Source organism: Colius striatus, chromosome Z (assembly GCF_028858725.1).
Source record: "Colius striatus isolate bColStr4 chromosome Z, bColStr4.1.hap1, whole genome shotgun sequence".
In the NCBI taxonomy this organism is placed as follows: domain Eukaryota; kingdom Metazoa; phylum Chordata; class Aves; order Coliiformes; family Coliidae; genus Colius; species Colius striatus.
In genome coordinates this window covers 25,579,779-25,605,054 of record NC_084790.1, presented here as the reverse complement: position 1 = coordinate 25,605,054, position 25,276 = coordinate 25,579,779, and the positions used below count along the sequence as shown (strand labels likewise).

The 25,276-nt window shown below is 38.1% G+C and overlaps 1 protein-coding gene across 2 annotated transcripts in view; it reads right to left on the bottom strand.

Annotated features, from left to right (window-relative positions):
• The window catches only part of SNX24 (sorting nexin 24), a 93,476-nt gene that overhangs the window by 23,978 nt on the left and 44,222 nt on the right, over nt 1-25,276 (bottom strand). For both annotated transcript variants that reach the window (XM_062019143.1, XM_062019142.1), the window contains exons 2-3: nt 21,804-21,887; nt 15,074-15,178 (exon numbers count right to left, since the gene is read on the bottom strand). In XM_062019143.1, the coding sequence (XP_061875127.1) occupies nt 15,074-15,178; nt 21,804-21,887 (189 nt within the window). The remainder of the gene's footprint in view (nt 1-15,073; nt 15,179-21,803; nt 21,888-25,276) is intronic.

Below are 25,276 nucleotides of genomic sequence, written 5' to 3'. Positions count from 1 at the left end.
CCAGCCACATTGCTGATATAAAGGCCAGGGATGCATCACACAAGCTGCTTGTTCTAAGAGAGCAGTTTTAAAAGCTGTGGCAGCTGGTCTATTTGTGCTGTCAGTTTACATGAGTGATGCCAACAAGCAAAGCTGCAATACAATTTACCTAGCCAAGGCAGTTCTGTAAAAACTGACTTAGCAGTCTGTTTAGTCTGTTACAGACTATGTGCATCGTCTGCTGCCTTCTTCTTCATGGAGCACATTATTCCAAAGCCTTATATATATAACAAATATCAACCACTGAACCAACATGCAATACTCAAAAAGTTTATGAATTTATCTCAATATCTAAGGTGACAGAGAGGCTTTGTCCTTATGCTGATGCGCTCATTCTCAAAAGGTGAAAGGCTGGCACTCAGAAGGAGCATCCACATGCTAGGCTTAAAAGTCTCTACCACGCACAGCAGTCACTGGTTATTAACTTAAGCAAACTCCATTTAGTAGCTACCATGTCTACTACAGAGTAACAGATGCAAATACTGTAGTACCAGTAGGGCTTCTTGAGCTTTAGATGCAACTGGAGTAAATGTGATTGGCTCTGGATTGCAGGATGGGTGATTTTCCCAGGTCTGTTATTTCCTGCAGTATGTTGAAGGGTAAATATATGTAGCAGAGGTGTCAAACACAATTTGACACTCCTGCACGAAAGGTCTTGAAAAGAAATGGCTTTCAGTCCTTTTGTTGTGAAGAGGAACAAACAAGATTCTTTTCTGTACTGCAGATAAAACTTTCCTTTGTGCTTAATGGTTACTCTCAATTCTATTTTGCTGCATCAGTGCTTCTTATTGCTTTATGTAAAATTTGCATTCATTGGTAACATTAGTTTTACTCTATTATACTGAGTTTGAACTAACTGCTCTCAATTAATCTGTTCCACTCTTTGATAGCTTATTTATCAGATTGGGAAAGATAGATTTAATGGTGCTTGCTGGAAACAAGTTCTTTAATTGGAAACACCAGAGTGTTTAGCTCACTTCGTGCTCTAGCAATTAAGGACAATTTGGAAAAGCGTTTTTTCCCTCTACTATTGTCTCCTTGATTAGATATCCAAAGAAGCAGACAAAACAAATGACAATACCACCTAGCAATATTGGTTCAAATAAAAGCCCAGCAGCCAAATTACTTACTATGAGAAATGTGAACCATCCCCATCAATTCCAATGCTGTTAGATTCATTCTGCTGTATCTTTGCCTCCCAAGTAGGTAAACGGCAAAATTTCTTTCAAAATGCATAGCTCTATGCCTGCCTCTATACAATTATCCCTTTCCACAAATAAGCCAAATCAACAGAAGAAATTATTTTTCTTGATTAAGCTCCCACATTTCTCTTGGGATGAAACAAAACAAACAATTAATCTTTCCTTATTTGTTCTCAGAAGAACCTGCATCCCTTAAATGTACGATAACCATGGCACCTGTGGCAGGCAGTCGGCAGCAATTAGGCTTCTGCTGAAAATGAATGGACTAGAGTCAGAATGCCTAATCTGCTGAGAGTTTCTACAGGAGGGCAAGGTTAGACCAGGAAAATTCCCTTGCTGTGGAAATACTGTTAAAAATTACCACTTGACTTCAGCATAATTAACAAGGTTTGGGAATTTATATGAACTGAGTAATTGAAAAGAATTAGCAGGAGATATATACATTAATCTTCACCAGTTACAATGTGCCTAATGAAATTAAAGGTTCTACTTCTACGTCACAGTTCTGCAAACTTTTTTCCCCTACAGAAGAAAAATATATTAGCTAAAGACAACATTAGTTATGAGAAATTAAAAGAAGAAACTGCATCACAACATTCAATTTTTACATCAATACTTCTTGGAAACATTATTTTCTATAATTCACAGCATTTATCATAAGAAACTCAGAGAGAGCTTAATTGCCGCTTAAGGTTCAGGACAAAACCGATCAGGCTACTCGGCTTGGGGAAGAAAACAGAAAATAATTTAATGCAACATCAACTAAAACATAACCATAAAACCCCAAAACATAACCAAAATAAAAGAACACAGAGTAGTACAACAATGAGAGTCCGACCAGCCTTCTTAAGACTACCTTCTCCCCACCCCTCCCCTCTTTCCCTCTTTCCCTGATTCCGGTCTTTTTACCTCCTCCCCCTCTGAATGTCCCAGGTGGGCAGGGAGTGGGGGTTTCAGTCAGTCTATTCCTGATGGCTTCTGCCATTTGTCTCTCCTCAGGGCAGGTGGGCTCTGCACCAGTCCTCCCTGCACCTTCGTGGGGTACCCCCCCCCACACACAGCAGCCCTGCACAGGGCATTTATCCCAAAGGCTGCAGCTCCTCTCTGCCCCTCGTGTGGGGCTGCTCTGTGACACACAGGCTCTCCAGCACGGCCTGTGCTATGGCCGCCTCCTCACAATAGTCCCTCGCCTGTCCGGGCTCATTCACACAGAGCTGCTGGTAACTCTCAGTCCTGCCATGGCCCTGCATGGGTTGCAGAGGCACAGCCTGCATTCTCACCACAGCTTGCAGTGGGGCTCTGGTCTGGTGCTTCTCCTTCTCTGACTGTCGGGTCAGTCGCCTCCATCTTGTATCACCCTTACACCTCCTGCCAGCACTTCAAATTCCTGTCCCCTAGTGATGGCAGAGGCGCCAGATTGGCCCAGCCGGGCTGGAGGTGGGTCTGAACCCAGGAGCCGGGGGAGAGTCCAAAAACTCTATACCAGGTCTTCACTACAACCCCCTCCCCCTGTTACCAAGCAAAAGCTGCTCCTTGCTAAACCAGAACATGAAAACAGGAAAAGTCCATATTGGAACTATAAATTTTGGCATCTATCATTAATCCATATTTGTTTGTAAATGTACCTGCACTTAAATTCAAGTCTGTCTCAGACAAGGCATTCTACAATCAACATCTTCAGTAAAATGGGGGATTTTTTGTTTGGGTTTTTTACACTTAGCTAAATACATATTATATTTAGATTACGGAGACAATAAGCAGATGAGAAGAAAAATAATGGCAAGCAATTCTGATGCATGTGGAGACAGACAATGTTAGCAGAATATAACAACTATGTGTTATTCTCCTAAGCTACCTGGGAGCACAGGACCTCAGCTCATTCTGAAATCCTTCAAGGTATCTCTGAGAAAGGAAAAGGGCAAGATTGCATGAAAGACAAGAAAAGGGAACACACACAAAGGAACTATATCTCACTCAGAAGAGTCCAATTTACTGCAGGACGAAAGGAGAACCTTCCCACAATCTATCTGAGGAAGACTAGTTGCCTCCTCCTCTGCTCACCTCTCTTGGCTACTGATGGACTCTTGTACTTCTTGCTGAAGTAGCTTTTCTCTGCAAAGCCATTTTTCTGTTTCTGTGCTCTTTGCTTGCAACATCTATAAAGCAGAAGCTCGAATTACTGATCATTTAATTCGGTGTCTTTCTGGTAAAATCTTGTCATTAGTTTTAGGGATTTTTGGTTTTTGGGTGTTTTTTTGGTTTTGGGGTTTTTTTCCCTCCTGTCAGAATGGTATATGCTAAATGACACAAAAAAGGTTAGATAAAAACATTGACATTATTATGGAACATTTTAAAATGAAGGATTGTTAGGTTAAGTTTATCATTCAAACTTTAATTCAGCTTCCTTATGTGTAAGGATCTATTCAATGCTGCCTACATATGTAGTATAAACCCACAGTACCTTTTCCCTCAAGAATCAATTCTTCACCTAAAGCATAGAATGGATCGTATTCAGTTATTGAGCATATATTCAATATTTTGTTTTCTTCCTCTTGTCTCCCAATGTGGCCTGTGTCTTATGTGCAAATTCAAGCCTGCTCTAAAGACAGAATTATTAACTTCTTTATTAACTTTCTTCCCCAGCCTTCATGTGCAGTCTAAACTACATGCTTAGTGCTGTACACTACTTGAACAACCATAAAAGAAGACAGCATGTTCCACTACACATGCAATAATAAAATACTCTTTCACTAGAAAATATATTTTTCCCTTCATTGGCAATTCACTAAGTAACTTTAAAGATTAATTTTGAAGAAAAAGCCCTTAAGACTTGACTTGGCTTGAAAGTCCAGTTTAAAACAGCAATAGTCACTTGTACACCAAAACGTGAGAGTTAGCTTATGTAGAAGCTCACTTCCTATGGGCAGGAAATGAAAATGTGTTTAAAATGCTTTAGATTGATTAAAAAGATGAAGGAATCTTTCTACTGAGTCTTTCTACTATACTTCAGGTGACATTAATAAAGACTTTCCAGAAATTACAGCTCCCTCCTTCCTTCCTTTAAGTGACAAAAATTTTTTTACTTACTGTAATAAGTAATGGTAAAAATTGTTATTGTTGAGCAAATCGAGTGGGATTCAGTTGTGTTGTGCATGTTGTTATAAGCAATGACTCTGTTTGTGTAAGTTTTATTATGTCTTGTAATAGTAGTTAAGTGGTTAAGCCAGCACCTGGGCAGCGCTGGGAAGGTGCAACAAAATAGCGAAACTTCAAAGGCAGGAACACCCAGCAACATTTTTCACCGATCTGGAGCTGGTAGATGAGCAAGGACTGCGTGGACACTGTCAACTGACCAACCAGAGACCGATTCGTCGCAGTGTCCCAGCCCATGAAGGGAGGGGAAAACATATATAAGGACATGCAAAGGATGAATGTGTGTGCCGTGGCGGAACTGTTGCACTTCCCCCGGTCACCCAGCGCTGTTTGCCCTTTTATCGCTTGCTACAATTGGTTTAATAAAATTCCCTTTGGTTAAGAAAGCTTTAGAGGCTGATTCCTCTATAACACTTACCCTCTCATGCCAGAAGCTCAAAGTATACTAAATATTTATTAAGAAACAAGAAAACCTAATGCCTACAGGTCAAACGAGGAGTTGCCTTCAAAATAAGGAAGGTGACTACTTTTTCTTTCATCATGGCTAAATGAAATAAGTATCTTACACTTTGTATTGTTCTTGAAGGAATCACGGCCAGTAAGACAATTAGCCAACATCAGACAACAGTGATTATAGCGGTGTGCCAGCACCCGAGTTTTAATATTCCCAGTTCTGCTTTAGCAGCCTGTGACATCTTAGACAAAGAACTTCATTTCTTTCTCTCTCCTCTTAAAGTATCCTGCAATTATTCCGAGGATATGCAGGTCAAGACAGAGACTATTTCTCACTGTATAGAAACGCACAATTAGCACTGTCTGATGTTCACCTTCACTTGAGTGAAAGCATATGAAAGAGAAGCATTATGATATACAAACACTATAGCGAAAATAAAATGAACACTTAGACAGACATGGTTTCTAAACCCATCATGACTTTTAATGTAAATTCTGTTTTTAACTAAGTAATATTTACTTTGATCAGCTCTAACACAGAAAAGTGAAATGAGAGGTAAGTTAATGCAGCAGAGTTCTACACAGTAAAACTAAACAGATTATTAAAGATGAAGGAAAAATACTACTACCACAATGTAATACTACTTGAAAAGCATTTAAAACATAAACCAGGTAATTTTCCTAAGTGTGCTTGAAAAATGCTTGGAATATTTATACAGGAAACACCTCTGCAAACTGACATTCTTAATAAAGGTCTCTCCTTTAAATTATCTACAGAATTATTTTACCTTCTTGTTTTCTCTTGCTTTCTGCCTCCTCTTAACAAATATGCAATACTGCATGTGTCAAGCACACTTCTTTAAAATCCACAGCCATCTAAAACTGGCTGTGTATCTGTGCCACAAAAGAAACATGTATGCACAACAGAATCTTAAAAAAGCTGGTCACAGCAATGATGGATTTAAGTTATTAACTGATCAAAAAAAGATGGATGGTGGTCTGCTTTTCTTAATCTACATCATCATCTAGATCTATTTAAAGATATGTGGTACACTAACAAACTTAGTTAAGGTTTCGATAAAATCAGTAGAATAATCTGCCCTGTTACATTGAGACTGTATCGATCAATAAAATCACTTGTACCAGGAAAGTACTGTTAAGTACTGACAATCCTAGCCATTAATATTATTTAACACTCTGCTCACAATCTTTAATGAGGACAAAGAACATTTTGTCTTTTTATACTTATCATACCATTGCTTTTAGAGCTTCTTACATGTACAGATCAACCTTGATTACTGGAGACTAAATGGAGTTAAAGAAGAGACTGAATAATTTTGGATAATAGAGAGAATTTTCAACCTGATTAACAGGTGTGGATGATTCAACAGACTTTCCAGCAAAAAATCAGTTAAATCTTATTGCAAAGAATCCAACTTTTACTTGCAACTTTCTAATGCTAGACTCATTCTCTCCAATGTATTCACCTGCATTTAAAACACAAGTGGTTTCCAGAAACAGCAATCAGGAAGATAAGCATCTGCTCTGGACTTGATGGGAACTCCCACTCCCTCCCCCCCACCCCCCCCCCGCAAATAAGCCAATTTGGTCTTAAATTAGTTAGAAATAGATCCCAACAGCAAATGTGTACACAGAACAAAGGGAAGGATTGCCTCTGCAGAAGCCTTTGTGGTGGTTAATAAATGACACAAGGAAATCAAAGCAATTTCTATCCAGCTCCTGCTTCTGCTCCCAGTTATGGAGAATAGTTAAACAGAAGCCCACTGGGAAAAAACCCACAGGTCAGATATGCACAGAATAAGGTGAAGAAGAACAAAAATAGGCTCACATTTTGCATGAAAGTTTTATTGTTTGAAATTTCTTCCTCTGAGTTCAGTTTTCAAATATACAGCTGATTATCTCCCATGTGTAAAGCACCTGGTCTTATAAAGTGTTAGCCTTTACAAGTGGCTTTTTACAGAGGCATCTAACCTGCATATCTCTTCATTATATCACTACAATTCAACCTCGTCTTCTCAGCCATATGATTTGATCTTGTTTCTTTGAAGAATAGTATTCATGATACATACAGGGTTCAGTTCATGAAAACACATTAATGTTTAATCAAATCAAATAACAAGCTGAAACACAAGTAGGTGTTTAATTACTGTAAGGACTATATAAGACAGATCATGATGGTTCAGACCAAAGGTCCATTTAGCACTATAGCCTATAAATGGATACCAAGGAAGAGTATAAATGAGCAAGACTAACATAAAAGACATTTTCCTTCAATGCTCTAGCAGTCTCAAAAATTACTTCCATCTTGAGGACCTTCTATGCTTGATGTAACCTGCTCTTCCATAAACCTTTCCAGTCTCCCCTGGAACCAATTTACAACTTTTCATTCACAACACCCTTGGGCAAAGACACACAGGTATGCAGGAATAACTAAATGCTTGTTACACAATGCATTTCTGAGAATATACAGGAAGAATAACTGTAATTAATATTAACATTGACAGAGTGGATAAATGTGATGAATGTCAACTGCACAGAAATAAAATTTGAATAGCTGAACAATCATTAAATAGTTCTAATATCATTTTGCTATTAAATTTCCAGAATTAAATAGTAACCAAGTCAATTTATTTTTATTGGGCAAAAGCAAACAAATGTCTCATAAAAGTGTATATATCACACAAAAAGATCTCAGTACTTCTAAACAGCTCCAACAGCACCAGTTCAAAAATGTCTACCTCGGCAGATGTTATTTTTTACCCTTTCTTTAATATTGATAACAGAATATCAAGAACTGTTCCATTTAGAAAGCAATTCCGGATTGATTCTGATCCTACAGAACCTTGTCAGCTTCAGCTGACTCACAAACCAAGAGTTCCCTGACTTTATATGAAAACCTACATTTTGTTCTGCCTAGCACAGCTCCAGCTGACTTTTATGTACTACCATGGGACATTTTTTCCTCCAGTTCTCAAAGAGTAAACAGTGGAAAATTCTGTGCATCATCACGGATTTGTTTTTCTAACTTTCTGATCCTACTCCCGGCAAGCCAACTCTGAAGTAGTGTTTCAGTTACAGTTACAAAGGAGTATTTCACTATTGAAAGGAAAAGTTCTACCCATTGCACAATGTAGAGTACTTGCAGGCTGGCATCAGGAGTCTAGATGGTTTCTCTTAGAGCAGAGACCTCTCCAATCTTCCTGAGAATGGACAAGGTTATAAATGTCAGTTCACATATTTCCTTGTTTGAACAGCAAGAGGCCAACAGAAATTGAACTGATTAATCGGTGAAGAACTAATGAAATTTTCCAGGAGGTGACTGAAAACACTTTTTCTTCACAATTAGATAAAAAATCCTGAGAAATCAAAGTATTTTACTCCCCAGAATGATAGGGGAAAGGGTTAATGACTGACCATCAAAGAAAGCAGATTTTTTACCTTCAGTTGCAATATGAAATGCTGCATTAGCTCTGAAATGCTTCACAACAAACAGAAAGATGCTTCCAAATCAACAGAAAGATCTTTTCAGTATTTTCATTTTCCTAATTGAATCTAAATCTTTTATGATTCTAGCACAAAACTAGATCAACGTAACAGATTATAGTTCAAAAGCTTTAAAATACAATTTGGATTGATGACTGAAATCGGAGGGTTTTTTTCTGGGGCTAGGAATCCTTCCATCCGGATTTATTGATTTGTTCATACCCATGGTCCAGTCAGAAAAGGCTATTTATTTAAACTCTATCACAATTTATTTCATATCAACACTTAGGGAAGTAATTAATGAAAATCATCATGGTCCATAAAAAAATGACAACTTAAGCCAAAGATGTAAGACAGCCTTCCTTCTGCAGTCATTAACTGCAAAAATAACTCATTTGTCTTTTTTTTTTTTTTAGCAGTTGCTGTTGAACTGTTTCCTAAAAAAGAGTAAAAAGGCCACAATATAATCATGGGTGGCTTTCTCCTATGTATTTCCGATGAGCTCAGTCATAAAGCAACTACACTATTCATCTAAGCAACTATTCATAACTCCATACACACTTTTTTCACTCTGTTTAACTCCACTCTGTTGCAAAACAAGACAGTTAAGGAGTATAGGCTTGGATTCTACTTTCTTAAAAATTAAATCATAGCAGATACGGTTTTATCTTTTTCAGGAAGGACTGGTAGTTAAAATATTTTTAAAGAGAACTGCATTTTGAAGAATACTGAAACACAGATCTCAGATGTCCAGATTATTTCTTTAAATGGAAAACAAATTTCTAGTCCAGTTTCACTTTTTAAGATTTGTGTTCCTGAAACTGTTGGAATGTTGAAGTTCATCAAGTCTTCAAGTCTTACAGTCAAGCAGCACTTTAGTTTAACCAATTTATCTCCAGAAATCAGGATTGTTCTCTTTGTAAAAAGTTCAAGAGTATATAAAAGGGAAATATGTTTTCTTGACCTCATCTGAGTAAGAAATACTAGCACTACATACTAACTCTAGTTAGAGACACATGTACATGCAGAATCTATATGCACACAGAGAAGTTCAGAAATACTACAGCCCTCTGTTTTATATTAGAGTCTTGCCAGTCACAAGAAAAATTTCTTCATGTCACCTACATGCCAAGAAATGATTTAGCACCCTAAAGCTCATAAAAAATAAGACAATCCTCCAAAATCTCTCTCCACAGCCAATCAATCTCAGTGAAGACTAGTAGCAGCTACATAGCCTCATGCTGAGGTGTGGGTGCCATTTCACAGTGAATTTTATTAACCACACCTGTTATCTTGTTTTACTGATTATATCAACAAATGATGGGATTTCTTCGGACCCAAGAAGGTTAGAAAATATCTATTCCATTGAACTGTAAACAGCAGACCTGTCAACGGGTAAGTCCCTGGGACAGAGATACTGGATGATAATAACATCCAGTCTCAGCTTTACTGGGACAAGGATATGACCTAACTTGAAATCAGTAGAGAGCAGGCGGCTTGATCAAATTCTTCCCCATTACTCATTCACTGGAAATAAGTTCCATGAAAAGTTCTCCTCCAAGAGTACATCATATAAAATCTATTTGTAACAAATACTGATCAGATTGGCAATGAAGCTGCAGCTGTTTCAATAACCAATTGGATAAGGTCTCTCAGGACTGCCCTCAGGAATCTCAACAACGTTTTCAACATCCAAAATAAAACCCCAACTACCTGTTCAGCTGATCCATTCACAAGATGACTTACTGAATTCATACACCACATTAACTGTGCAAGAGGGAGCATTTTAAGTGATCTATATGTCCTTTAAATACATATTTCTCCAGGCTCACAAACATTGTCAGGAGTAACAGACTTTCAATGCAGGTCCAGTTAACATTGCTTCTCAAATTAGAGGCTCCCTACACAATCAGCTACCTTTAATCTGTACCTTCTAACTTATTTCAATGCCAAATTCCTCAGGCAATATAGAAAAAGAAGACATTTTATTACGATAAACAAATTTAGCTGAGTTCAAATCTTACTGCAATCTAATACCATTAGACAGATTTTTGTCATCAGTAATAAAATCCAATGATTTATTTTACAAATTTTAAATCAAAACCACCTGGATAGTAATCTCTGCTGTATTATAAAATAAAAAGTGAGCTATACTAATAAGAAACTCTTAACTTAGAATTTATATCACATGCTAATTGATTTATGGTAACCCTAAGTTGATAGCTACCACATGGTAGTTAGAGCTGGTTTATTCTTCCACTGTTGGTAACAGGCATTTTCTTACTTAAGCAAAGACTAAACCCTCTCAACCTCAGTCCTACATGCAGTAGGTTAAGAACATGCACAGAGACAGTTACCATGGACCAGATTATTGCTTCTATACTAATTTGCTTGAATGTTTGGGACTATGCTTTGTCATACAGCTATCTTTGCATCTATTTCCTCATTAATAAATTAAACATAATCCCTTTTTCCTCTTAACAGTCAGTTGATTGTTCTCAGTATTCACAAGGGCTCTGTATTATTATTATTATGCATGCAGCTGAGTTACTACACATATTAGTATTTACTTGTTCCACAGTATTAAAAATGAAAGTTGTAAATTCTTGTCAAATTTGTAAAATATGAAAGTAAATTTAAAAAAATATAGACATTTCATTCTTTCACAATTTCATGAAAACTTTCACAACTCCATGAAAACAAGAATCATAGAATCATAGAATAGTAGGGGTTGGAAGGGACCTTTAGAGATCATCTAGTCCAATCCCCCTGCAGAAGCAGGTTCACCTAGATCAGGTCACATAGGAACATGATCATGCGGGTCTTGAAGACCTCTAAGGAAGGAGACTCCACAACCCCTCTGGGCAGCCTGTTCCACTGCTCTGTTACCCTCATGGTCAAATATTTTTTTCTTATGTTTAACAGGAATTTTTTGTATTCCAGCTTCATCCCATTACCCCTTGTCCTATTACTATCTACTGTAGAAAATATAAAGAAAAAAGCTCCATTCAATCTTTCAAAAACAAGAGAAAAATAAGCCATCTGACTAATACTGATAAATTTAAGAAAATTACAATTATGTATCTCGAAGTTTAACAATATTTGGTTTATTCATAATTTTATTATTACTCATAAATATTTAATGACATGGTTCTGAGCTACTGTGCATTCACTCTAAGAAACAACCAACCTGTACTTAAAGGATTTAAAAGGGCAGTGGAGAATGGAGTTAAATCCAGTTGGCAGCTGGTCACCAGTGGTCTTTCCCAGGGCTCAGTGTTGAGGCCTATTCTGTTTAACATCTTTACCAATGACCTGGATGAGGGGATTGAGTACACCCCCAGTAAGTTTGCCAATGACACCAAGTTGGGTGGGTGTGTAGACACGCTTGAGGGCAGGAAGGCTCTTCAGAGGGATCTGGACAGGCCAGATCGATGGGCTGAGGCCAACTGCACAAGGTTCAACAAGGCCAAGTGCCAGGTTCTGCACTTGGGCCACAACAACCCCAGCAATGCTACAGGACTGGGGCAGAGTGGCTGGAAAGCTGCCAGGCAGAGAGGGGGCTAGTTGAACACAAGCCAGCAGTGTGTCCAGGTGGCCAAGAAGGCCAATAGCATGTTTCTGCACCAGAAACAATGTGACTATTAGGGACAAGGAAGTGACTGTTCCCCTGTACTCAGCACTGGGGAGGCTGCACCTCAAATACTGTGTTCAGTTCTGGGCCCCTCACTACAAAAAGGACATGGAGGTGCTGGAGCATGTCCAGAGATAGGCAACAAGGCTGGTGAAGGGTCTGGAGCACAAGTCTTCTGAGGAGTGGCTAAGGAAGCTGGGGTTATTTAATCTGGAGAAGGCTGAGGAGACATGATCACGCTCTACAGTCACCTGAAAGGGGCTTGTAGTGAGGTGGAAGTCTCTTCTCTCCAGTAATGAATGACAGGACAAGAGAAAATGTGCTCAAGTTGCTTGAGATTGGAGATTAGGAAGAACTTTTTCACTGAGAGGGTTGGAACAGGCTGCCCAAGGAGGTGGTGGAGTCCCCATTGTTAGAGATAGTCAAAAGAAACAGATGCTGAGGGATATGACTTAGTTTAGTGAAGGACCTGGCAGTGTTAGGTTAGTGGTTGAATTTGGTGATCTTAAAGATCTTTTCCAACTGCAATGATTCTGTGATTCTATGAAATGACAGCACATTTCTATGCTGTGTCTTTGAAAACACTTGGCACTATTAAAAATCTTCTGACAACTGAAATGCCTGATGATGAACTTCTAATTTTCTAAAATCAGGCTCACACTTTTAAAAACTAAAATTTTCTTGATTAGTTCTGCTTTTTGTTAGAAATTAATGACTGAGAAGAATATTAATTACTTTTGCTCTTGCTTTAATTTAGTATACACATTAGTATGAATATAATTTAGAGGCTTTGAAAGTTTCAGGTATCATCCAGCAGGCCCTTCCAACTTAAATCACTGCATGTTCCTATGATAGCCAATGTTGACAGAAGAGGAGTAAAGTTAATCAAATGCACAAGACTGTACAAGAGCTATCTCTTCTTCCAGTAGAGGGAGATGTTCTTCTAAAGTTTATCAGCAATTAAAAACTGATAACCAATTTCCCCCTGTACCTTTTTAATAGGCTCTACCTCAGAAGAGAAATTGGTACAAGTGCCTTAGCAGCAATAATCTCCAAAAGACAACTGTATAAAAATCAGGAAATAAAATAGTCACAGTAAGAAAAAACCATACTGATGATGGAGCAAGCTGTGCTGATTGCCACCAAAACCCAAAAGGCCCTATTCCTTTTCAAAACCAAAGTCTCTCCAACAAAAATTGTTTCTTTTTCACTCACACAAAAAAGGTAATTTTTAGATGTCAAAGATGCTAAAAATATCATAGAGTGAGACAGAAAACAGGATTATATTTTTTAATTTAATAATACTAAATATTAAAAATAATCCTGAACTAAAACCTATGTTGCCTGAAACACTCCCTATGTCTCAGAACAAAATCTGAGCTTTTATTTCAAAATTTCTTTTAAACAGTCAGAAGTAATACTGACTCATGTCACACTGTAATTCTGTTCCTCTTTTTAAGTTGTTTTCTTTTACAAACCTTCCAGAGAATCAGGGAGGTTCCTGAGTGAAGCAGGTCACCATTTATCTTTTATGAATGCAGCTCACTATCCATTACATTGCAGTTAACTATTCTTTCAGTTGTGCCACTGTGGACGATGATATCAGAAATTTTTACTACTTTTACCACTTTGATCTGAGTAAAACAGATTCTCAACCAAAACCAATTATCTTTTGACCTAGATAATTTCTCTGATCCCCTTCAATAAAACAGCATTTACACCAGTATAGTTGAAGGTGTGGTCATGAACTAGGAATATGTCTAGAGGACCACCATCTTAGCCATTGTCACCAGAGAAACTGCACCAGAAAGCCTTTTTAAAACAATCATGCTGAGAGCAGAAATTACATTTATTAAAAAAGGCTGGGATTTATCACAGGTATATTTAGATGTCTACACACTGGAGTCATTCCTGAAGACTCTTTTTACAGTCTGTAGCAAAATTAGAACTCAAATAGGCATAATTTGGGACTTTAAATACAAGTTTTCAAATCGACTGATGCTCCCATGTGGGCAAGAAGGACAGTAGCATCCTGGGGTGTATTAGAAGGGCAGTAGGTCAAGAGAGGTTCTCCTCCCCCTCTCCTCTGCCCTTGGGAGACCACATCTGGAATATTGTGTCCAATCCTGGGCCCCTCAGTTCAAGGACAAGGAGCTGCTGCAGAGAGTTCAGCACAGGGCCACCAAGATGATGAAGGGAGTGGAGCATCTTCCTTATGATGAAAGGCTGAGAGAGCTGGGGCTCTTCAGCTTGGAGGAGACTGAGGGGTGACCTCATTAATGTGTACAAATATATAAAGAGTGGGTGTCAGGAGGATGAAGCGAGGCTCTTCTCAATGATGTTCAATGATAGGACAAGGGGCAATGGGTACAAGCTGGAACATAAGAGGTTCCAAAGAAACACAAGGAAAAACTTCTTCACAGTGAGGGTGACGGAGCACTGAAGGGGCTGCCCACAGGGGCTGTTGATTCTTCTCTGGAGACACTCAAAACCTGCCTGGACAAGTTCCTGTGTGACCTACTCTAGGTGGTCCTGCTCTGGCAGGGGGTTGAACTAGATGATCTTTCAAGGTCCCTTCCAACCCTTAAGATTCTATGTGATTCTGTGAATATGGGTTGACAGCTGCCTATTTCAACTAGACAAACAATTTGGATACAGGCAGGCACAGCAGAGGGTTATGAATTTGATGAGCTGATTCTTCTCTAGTCTGTCTAAATAGAGGTGAGTTAGATAAAGTCTCCTTGTATCTCTTCTGCAAGACTTTTGATCCATACAGTTAAAACAACTTTGCAAAGAATAACATTATTGTCTCCTTTTCAGGCACTGGAAAATAAGGTACTAGAATTTTTGCAGTCAGTCAGCAGATTTTGACAGAATCAGGAAAAAAAAAGCAAAACAATCTTGTTTTCTAGTTGCTAATTTTGTTAAGTGAACAGAAAGCACCACTCCTGTTAAGTATCCAAATAATTTCCCACCTCTAAAATTGCTTATCAATAAAACACCCCACTTGATACTTTCAAATGCTTTGGATACTACGACACTGAAAATGGACGCTGCTTTTATGTTCACAGTGCCAAGAGGAGACTACCTGCAAGTACAACTCCAAGCCTTGCCGTCGCTGCTCCAGGACCTTGGGGACCCAGTTTCTGACATGCTTTGAAGGGATCTCTGGAGTTCTTATGAACTTCTTTAGCTGCAAATGAAAAGAAACAAAGATAGAAACAAAGTGTGATAGTTTCCCTTGAAGGTAAATGTGTTTATGTTATAGATGGGACAGTACAGGTAACACATAAAGAACAACAGCACAGCACTGAAGTTACTCACCATCAGCTTACTGAAGTAACAACAGACTTCACACCTACGGGTTGCAGTTAAAAATTTCTGCCCTGGACAGTGAAGAGGAACTCTACTAACAATTGTTGTGACTAACAGCCTTAAAACAAAATGGCAACAACTACATGGGAATACTTGAAATGAGTTCCCTATTAGTCAACCTCGGATGAAACCTCACAGCGTCATTGTGACATATCCAGATATTATCTTGCTAAGAGTGGTGATAAAACACTGCAACAATTTCTAACTCTGCATTTAGGCAACGATGAGCAGGTAGGAAAAGTAGAGGGAAGAAGGCTAACCATTTCTCTGAAGAGCTGTCAATCAAGAAAAAAAAGATCCATGCCTCATATTGGACCAACAGATTGAGAGCTGTGTCTAATGCCTTTTACAGAGAAATAACAAGATTGGCACTGAATATATTTCCAAGAGAGCTCTGTAACTATTCTTCTCAAGATTCCCACAGGAAAGCTTTTATATATATGGCATTGTGCATATAGATAGACGCAAACATACATGCTGACAACACTAAGAGTCCTCTTACTGGAGCAAATAATTTTTTTCAAAACCTCACAAAATATTATTTTTTTCCTCAAAACTCTAAAGCAAAAATAGTAACTGGAATAGACTCTATTGCATTTTAATAGAAAGTGACATTAGACATTCTTTCTGTTGGATATTGCCTCTGAGTAAATCCGAGGCAAGGAATGCAAGGAAAGAAACTCAAAATTGACTTTGACATGCATACCCATGGGAGACTAAGAATTTACATTTCATCTTTGAGCTTGCTGAGATGTCACTATAGGAAAAAGCAGTGCTAACATATCAACATCTCTACAATTACAAGTAATGAAACTGCCGCAAAGAAGCCTCAATTGCTCTGGAAACATTTTGCAACTTCCTTATTTCTTAACAGTGTTAAATTACAATTAAGCCTGAAGTGAGAAAAACAATCTTCCAAAACAAAACCCCAAACTTATGCACTTCTACTGACTCAGTTTAAAGCCTGAGTATAAAACTCCTTTTTTTTCACTCTAAATTGCTCAAGAATGTTGAAGCAACTAAGATCACAGCTATGGAACTATGACACCACCTGCAGATGAGTAACAAAAGAGGGAAATGCTCCAGATGAGGGGAGACAAATCTGAAATAATACAAGCGTCCACCAAGGCATAGCTGCTTACAAGAGAAATACTCTGTGGCTGGTACCTCAGCCGATGATTGACAATCCTTTTGTGCTCTATGTCCCTGTTATATAAACCATCCAAAACCCAAGTGCTTAAACGTTCAAGCATAGGTACTGTGCATAGGCATAAAGCACACGCTATACAGATGTACAAAGAACAAATGGTAAGCCCACCTTCTTATGCTCACAATAATCCAGTAAGATATTGCAAGAAATAATTATTACCATGTCAAAGAATATTAAGCAAACCTATATATGTGTTAGCTTTATTGCTTCAGACCTGTCCCTACACAAGAAAAACTTATCTGAGGACAATGATTGTTTGTAATATCTTTGTGTCCATAACACAGACCTAATGCTTATTTGACATACTATAGTCTCTATTTCCCGCAAGACAAAAAGATGGCTCAAATTATCAATAATTATTTGTCCAAATGTGAAACCCCAGTATATAATTTAGTGTGCACTAATTATTTTAAAATTATAAATAACGTGCAAGCCAATATGTACTGAAGTTAAGATTTCTGTAGATTTCACTGCACTAACGGTAACACTGTCATCTTCTGTCACTCTGGTGCTTAAAAAGAGCTACTAGTATTTTAAAATGTTAGGGAAAAAAGGTATAAAGTATGAATAAATGGTTGTCTTTTTAACTGTGTTATGTACACAAAAATTTATTCGTTTCCCAAAACCTCTCCATGTGAGAATAATAAAACTTGTGTTCATTCTTAAAAAGCTCATACTACTATTATAATGTTAAATATATTATTTCAATTATTGAGCTGTTCTTATCTCAACTCATGAGTTTGATTTCTTTTCCTTTTTGATTCACACATGTTAGGGCAAGGGGAGGAGTGAGTAAGTGGCTCTGTGGTGCTTAGTTGCAGGCTGGGGTTAAACCATGACATCTTAAAATATTTTAAACCTTTTGCATGACAATTGATTGAAAAGGAAGTGGAGCTTTACTTTTTTACATAACTGGAATGTAAGAAGAGCTGAAACTAGGAAGGAGACAAATCCAGACCTGTTACTGGAAATTGATTTATTTAAAAAAAACCCAAAATAAAAAAAAAATTAATTGATATTCTGATGAATTAATAATGTCCTATATGACCAATGGAGTCTTCCTTCCTTCATACAATGGCAGTGGAGCATGTCCTTCTCGGGCAAAAGGCAGACTCTCCCCTTCAGTCTCTATTCTCATTTTCTACCACAGTTGTTCTCTAGAGAAGCTTTGTTTCTCCTGCTCACTACAGACATATCGAGCACTAAGGGCACCTTGAATATGCAGAAAGTCTAAAGCTGTCTCTCCAATTGCCATCTACTCACAGCAATTTAGAGTGAAACTTACATTTAAAATTAAAAGAGGGAGGGAGGAATAAAAAATATCCAATTGGCATGCTGAAAGCAAACTAGTACCTGGACCTATTAATAATGTCATGGGACATGAACAAATTGTTCACAAAAAAACAATTGAGATAGAAGTTCAAAATATTATTTCTCAGTAAAAGCTGCTCATACACACTTTAAGAACATTGAGATTTTCTGTTCTAACAGAAGTAAAAGGAGAAGCAAGGCTGAAACTGCATACTGCATTACCAGAGACTGCTTTCTCCAGGATTTCTGTAACACCACAAGCACTGAGAAAGGGTCAGAGCATGAGCTGTTCAACTACGTTATATTTTACCATAACTTTAAAAAGTAAGACTTAAGAAAAGAGGTATATTGTTGCCAAAATATGCTGAGTGCTTTGCATCTGTACAGGGAACAAATAAGAAAAAGTCACTACCAAGTTTGCAGAGTGATATTAAGAGACAGGAAGCAGTAAGTATGATGGAACAACTTGAGGAATGGAGCAAACTGTCTGGTTTCAATATCTGTTTTTCAGGTTAGTTAAATTCACTGCTTCTTTTGAAGAGAGAGATAGAGACCATTATTTATGCTTTTGCTAGTACTCTAAGGAGAAATCTCTGTAAAGGGAGTTACTACAGAGGAAGCAGTGTACCAAGAAACCTGAGAGTGAGACTGCAGTAATTCATGACTTTTGTGTAAAGTAATTGTGCAACTCCAGAAATTACAGTGAAATGAATCAAAAACAAAAGGAAATAGAAAAAGTGGAGGTACTCCATGGTTTTTGCATCAGTCTTTAGTAATACTGATAGATCTTGGACTACCCGGTCTTCTGAGTTAGAGGACCATGAGCGTGGGAACGGTAACTTTCCATTAGCAGATGGTGAAACTGTAAGGGACTGTCTATATCAGCCAAATGTTCACAAGCCCCTGAGGCCTGATGAGGTTTGTCCCAGGGTCCTGAAGGAGCTGGTGGATGTTATGGCAGGATCTTCTGAATCATCTACCAAAAGTCTTTTTAGTCTGGAGAGGCAACCACTGACTGGAAGCTAGCCAGTGTTATTCCAGTTTGCAAGAGATGCATGAGGGAAGGCCCATGGAACTACAGACCTCGTAACCTAACCTCAGTTCCTGGAAGAATTATGGAGATTATCATATTGGATACTACTGAAAGGCATTTAATTAATAATGCAATCATCAAGCACTGTCCACACAGGTTTACAAGGGGAAAATGCTGGTAAGGTCACCGCCCAGCGGATGAAGAGAAATGGTGGATACAGTTTTTCTGGATTTTGGTAAGGCTTTTGATATTATCCCTCCCAGCATCCTTCTGGACAAATTGTCCAACTGTGGGATGAGCCTGTTTGCCGGGGGAAGAACTGGCTGAAAGGCAGAGCTCAAAGGATTGTAGCGAATAGGGCTACATGTGGCTGGGGATTGATAACCCCAGCATTGAGCATTCCTCAGGGCTCAGTTCTGGGGCCAGTGCTCTTCAATATGTTTATCAACCACTTAGGTGCTGAAGCTGAATGCACCATTAGCAAGTTTACAAACTGGGAGCTGCTGTTGACTCTCTTGAGGGACAAGAGGCCTTAGACTGGAGTATTGAGCTATGGTGAATAGGATGAAATCTATGAAGTCCAAAATGCTGTATTCCACACCTAGGATGGAGCAATGCCAGGCACAAGTCTAAACTGGGAGAAAAGTGTCTGGACACCAACCCTGCAGAAAGGGATGTCAGAGTGCTGGATGATAGCAGGCTTAGTAGGAGTCAGCAGTGTGCCCTGGCAGCCAAGAAGGCAAACCACATCCTGGTGTGCATCAAACCCAGCACAGCCAGCTGCTCCAAGGACAGGATTATCCCACTGGGTTCAGTGATGGAGTCATTTCACAATGAGTACTCTATGCAGCTCGGGGCTCCAAAATTTAAGAAGGATGTTAAGGCATCTGAATGTATCCAGAGGAGGGCAACAAAGCTGGTGGAAGGCATCTCCTGTGAGGAGCAACTGAGAACTCTGGGCTTGTCTAGTTTGGAGAAAAGGAGGGGTCATCATTGCTCTCTACAGCTTCCTGAGGAGGAGAAGTAGAGAGGGAGATGTTGAGCTCTTCTCAACAGGGGGATCCTGTGACAGGACACATGGGAATAGTTTAAAGCCACCTCCACCAGGGGAGGTTCATATTGGGCATTGGGAAGCATTTCTTTACCAAAAAGGTGGTCAAACACTGAAGCAGGCTTCCTAGACAGTTGGTCAATGCCTCATTATCAGTGTTTAAGAGGCATTTGGACAATGCCTCAATAACATGCTTTAGCTTTCAGTCAGCCCTGAATTGGTCACATAGGTAGACAAGATGATTGTTGTAGGTGACTTCCAACTGACATCCATTCCATTCCATTCCATTCCATTCCATTCCATTCCATTCCATTCCATTCCATTCCATTCCATTCCATTCCCTGGAGACAGTCTATTTAGCTAGGGTACAATTTAAACATATAAATCCTGAATTTCCTCTCTTAACATTTACTAACTTATTAGTTATATAATCTTTATTGACCTGCTTTACTTTCAATTGCAGGGTTATTCTTATATGTAAGATAAAGCACATCTATATTGCAAGGCTTGGTGATGGGTTGTAATACCGACACTGTGGCTCATGGAGTATTATATTCAATATGAACTCAAAGGGGGAAATATCTGAGACATTTCTGAATTAAAACAATAAACAAGGAAATTAGTATTAAAAAGTAGCAGCTGGTATTTCAACTGGGGCAAGAAGCAAAGAGGCAAGAAATACTAGCACATCTTAATTACAGTGCAATAAAACAAAATATGACCTGTTCTTTGGACTTTTGAGAGGCAACACTGAGGTAGGTCAATATTTGCCTTTTGTTGATGTAAATTTGCTTGTACCCATACATAAGACTGGCAAAATTCATCCTCTCGGTCACAAAGATAATGCTTCTTCCCTGAATGAGATGATTACTGAGCTGATTCAGGGCCATCAGCAAACATTATGGTGTGGGTAAGTTCCTGTGACACTGCAGAGACAGGAGCTGTCAATAGTTGTGCTCCTCTCTTGTTGCAGAAGAAGGTTCTCCATACTGAAGGCAAGCAGCACCAGTCAAAGCAGCTGAGTGTGCACACACTCCGCTGCCACCGAGTGCTACAAATCAACAAATGTTCAGCTGACCTAGGTCCTAGGAATGAAGGACTGAAGCTCTTCATTGCAACTCCACTGCTGGCAATGGATTGCAATGGTTTTCCAGAATCCTCCTTCACAATACTTGGCTTCTATAGGGCTGAAAAAATGTAAACCTTGCATTTCACCTGCATAACTGTGTAGCAGCATCAAGTTCAGATTGGAGAGGAGAAATCACCGTGACTAAAACAATCAGTGGATAATCAACCTTGAAAGTATCAAGTTCTCTTGTATATATCAGCAACATGATTCAATAGATAAGCATAGCAGGTATTTTATATCACATTAATTGTATGAGGGGGAATAGAGTGAGATGGCCTACTCAGTCTTTTTCATATATAGTTTCCTGGTACATACAAGTTGTTTCCTCAGCTTTACATACAACAGGTTAGCAACACAAATTGCAGAAATAACAAATTATTTGTGTAATTGCATAAAACCCACAAATGTATTTATTTGTTACAGGACTGTGTCTTATTTGTGATTTTACAAGAAGGAAAAAAACATACTACAGACAGCATTTTAACAATACAACACAAACAATAAATCACAAAAGGAGAGTTAGTAACATCTGAGAAGTCACTATCTCCTTCTGCAAAACAGAGAAGAAACTTAGTCAAGAACTCATTTCGAGAGACATCAATCACAAGATGTATTTAAGATAAAACATATACAGTAACAGTTTCAAGAGAGAGAAAAACATTACAACTGAGGTAAAAAAAATTACATCCTGTAAAGAAGAGATCATTACCTTTTTATGAAGTGCATGGAATTCACTATACCTCTTCTCCACAAAATGTTTCCTTCCACTCATTAGAACCTCTATTTTAAAGACCTGGAAATGATAAATAATAAAAAGTATATTAAGTTCACTTGTAAAAACAGTTCTGTGACACAGCTGCGACTGCCCATTTTACCATGGTCATTGCAGTAGGTAGTCCAAAAAACCCCATGATTACTCACGAGGTACAGAATCACAACAATGAATGGGAAATACAGCTGAATTTTCTGTTATCAATTTTGTCCAACAAACGTACAAAAACACAAGTTACGCTTGGACTGAATACTTTACATTAAAATATATGCACTGAAATATTCCTTTTCAGATTTAATATATTTTGAAGTATATGAAAAAATTATGGTGGGAACAAAATAAAAAGAAAGAGAAAATAAAGATTTATTCTTTCATTTGTAGTCTAAATTAAGCTTGTGCTACTATCTATAGCCTACGAAAAAACCCAACAAACCCAAACATAGCAAATGCTTGTTTTCTTTGTATGATACATGTGACAGCTTTTGTTATTGCCTCTGGAAGGTTCAAAGGCCAGGAGAAGCTGCTCTCTGGATCCACTAATTAGTAGTCACTAAGATGACATTTTCTTGATTCTCAGGTCATCAGGTCAGTTCTGAGGGCAAGTGATGAGAAATATTTTGAAGTAATCAAGAATATCCAGTCTATTAAATTAAAACAAAATCAGCAGAAAAGTTATACAGAAAAGGTGCCTGGTCTATCTAGGAGTACTTTGGTTTATGTTTTGCTCAGAAAATGCTGGAAATAATTATTTCCAGGACAATGAGAGAGGTCAGATAGCTACATCAAAACCCAGCATTTGGGCCAAATACAAAGCTCCTTGAAATAAATTTTGCAAACAGTGTTTATGCCTGAATGCAGAAAAAAGGGGTTTCTATCACAACATGTCCAGCTAGCTCAGATCACTGCAAGCACACAAAATCCATGCTAGATAGGCATTTTCTATTGTCTGCTAGAACATGGTTTTCAAAAAGGTCAAAATGTTATGGTTTTCACTGGCTAGTCAAATCACATTAGAGGCATTTTATTTAATACAGACTAAAACATATTTATCTTTCCTTGAACACAGCACAGATGTCACTGCAGTCATTTCACACCATTATAAAAATTAGTTGAGATCATCGTGATAACTTGTGCTACATTCTACCTCTTTGAAAAGAACTATTTCTGTTTCCCACTCATTGCACCTTACTGGGGAGCACTGATCTCCCCTTCCTGTCTATTTAGACTACTTTGGGACAAGAGCTATTGCCTGTGAAACATCTCCTCTACAAATGAAGAAACTCTAAGGTATCCTGAAGAGTATGTTCTAAGTTCAGAGCTGTTAAAGAGAATCATATGCAAAGAAAAATCAATGTAGGCTTTTTTTTTTAGTTGAGACTTAATACTCTAATTTTATGAGATGAAAATGTTACTTAGATCTTATATTCTATGCACTGTATGAAAGCTTTAGTTTTGCAAGGACAAAGGCTTTGGACAGCCACTGCATTCAAAGAGTTTTGAGGGAAGAAGGTGTAATAGAATAAAAAAACAGGTCAGTGAACATGACTCACTAGTCAAGGTGTTGCAACACTTTTGAATTAACTTGATATTAACTCTCCAGGCACTACAAACAACTTATAACTTACACCTCAGTCAATTATAAGCCACCCCATCACTGTTAGTTTTGCACTTCAGTTGGCTACAGGGTTTGCCAGGCAATTTGCAGAAGCCTAATGGGCTCCTGCCTCAGCGAGAAGCACTGCCTTGACTGGTAACCTTCTTGTGAATCATGGCATGGCTTGTGCACTCCCATTTTAGTTTTAGTCATATATGTGCAACTTCAGGGAAGTCTTTCCCCTTGAACTCTATAAATCAGTCATTTCATAAAAGAGACTAGTTGGAATATGGGGAAGAAAAGAAAGTCTGTGGACTTTATTTTCATAGCATGTATTTATTTTACTCTGTGTTTCATCATTGCTTGAGGAATTACAGAAGTGGCTTCAGAACACACACAAAAAATGCAACATTTATTCTCTTTTTTAATCTTAGCAAAGGTTTAACTCCTGTTTCATAATTTTTGGTATTAAAGAATATAATAAATACATTAAAAAGTTACTTGCTGGTCACTTTTGCCAAAGACTTTGATAGAACCACAGCTTGCTATGCACAGTGATGTTATATCCAAAAATCACCATCTGCTACCCTTCTCAGCCTCAACTGGTTGTACCAGTATATAGGCCGTAACTTTGTCTCCTACCATCCAGAGCCCTTGGATTCAGCTTTAGCAGTCATCTAAAATTTACAAAGCTAGACAACAGATCCGCTATGCATGTGGTTGAAAAATTGCCGTTTGGAAACAAAACCCTGCAAATGGTGTAATTAATCTGCTTGCGGTGGCATCTATACTTCAGAAATACAAAGCAAATTGAGATAGGTCAGCGGACAGTCTGTAAATGTTTTCATTTAATGTAAATCTAAATATAAAAAATGATTTACAAAGCAACTTATAAAGCAAAAATACAAGTAAGTGAAATAACACATTCTGTGCTTACGAACTTCATATTATTAAATGACTCTATTCAGACAGCATAAATTCCAGGTTTGTCTCCTCACTGTCTACCTGACCATAATTCGTAAGAGCAAGGTGAAAGCACAGAAGTGAGTTTCTGAGCCACTATTTCATATAACAACTGGCTTTGCTGAAAGACAGAATGATACATTAGCTTACAAGAGAGACAGGATCTCTTCATCTCTTCATAGGATTCAAAATAGCTATAGATAAATCTCACACAAATTTAACTGAGCAATTGCAGGCCTTGACAGAAAAACAATGTAAGGAAACTAGTGAATGTAGATGAAAGTGCCAAAATAAAGACAGAACAACTATGGGGGAAAAACTGCAACACTGCAAGGAAATTACTTTTCTTGTAAAAATGTTCATGTTCTATGAACAGATAACTCTGAAAAGACATATGATTTTTATAAGTGACAGTTAAATGAAAAATGTAACAATTAATCACTGAACAAGACAAGTAAAATGCTTTTCCTATAGTCAATGAAATATCAGAAATTACAGTGCATTGAAAGATTTGCAGTTCATCCTGACTAGGACACAAGGGAGTATAGCTATGATAGCACCAATTAAAAAATCCCTTACAAATACTTTGAAACTAGTAACCTTACTTGGTTACTATCACAACAGTTACCAATGATCTCTGCACAAAGCCAGAAGACCATTATCCATTAAGAGCATTCTTCCAATAGAATTTAACTGACATAAATGATGTATGAGACAAACACTTTTGGACTGGATACCAGTACAAATAATGTTGATTTTTTGCCTAGTAGAATTGCCGATCTGCCACTGCAACTCATGACTGTCAAACTGGTGAAGGAACTCAACAAAAAGGATCCCTAAGGATTTTCTTAAT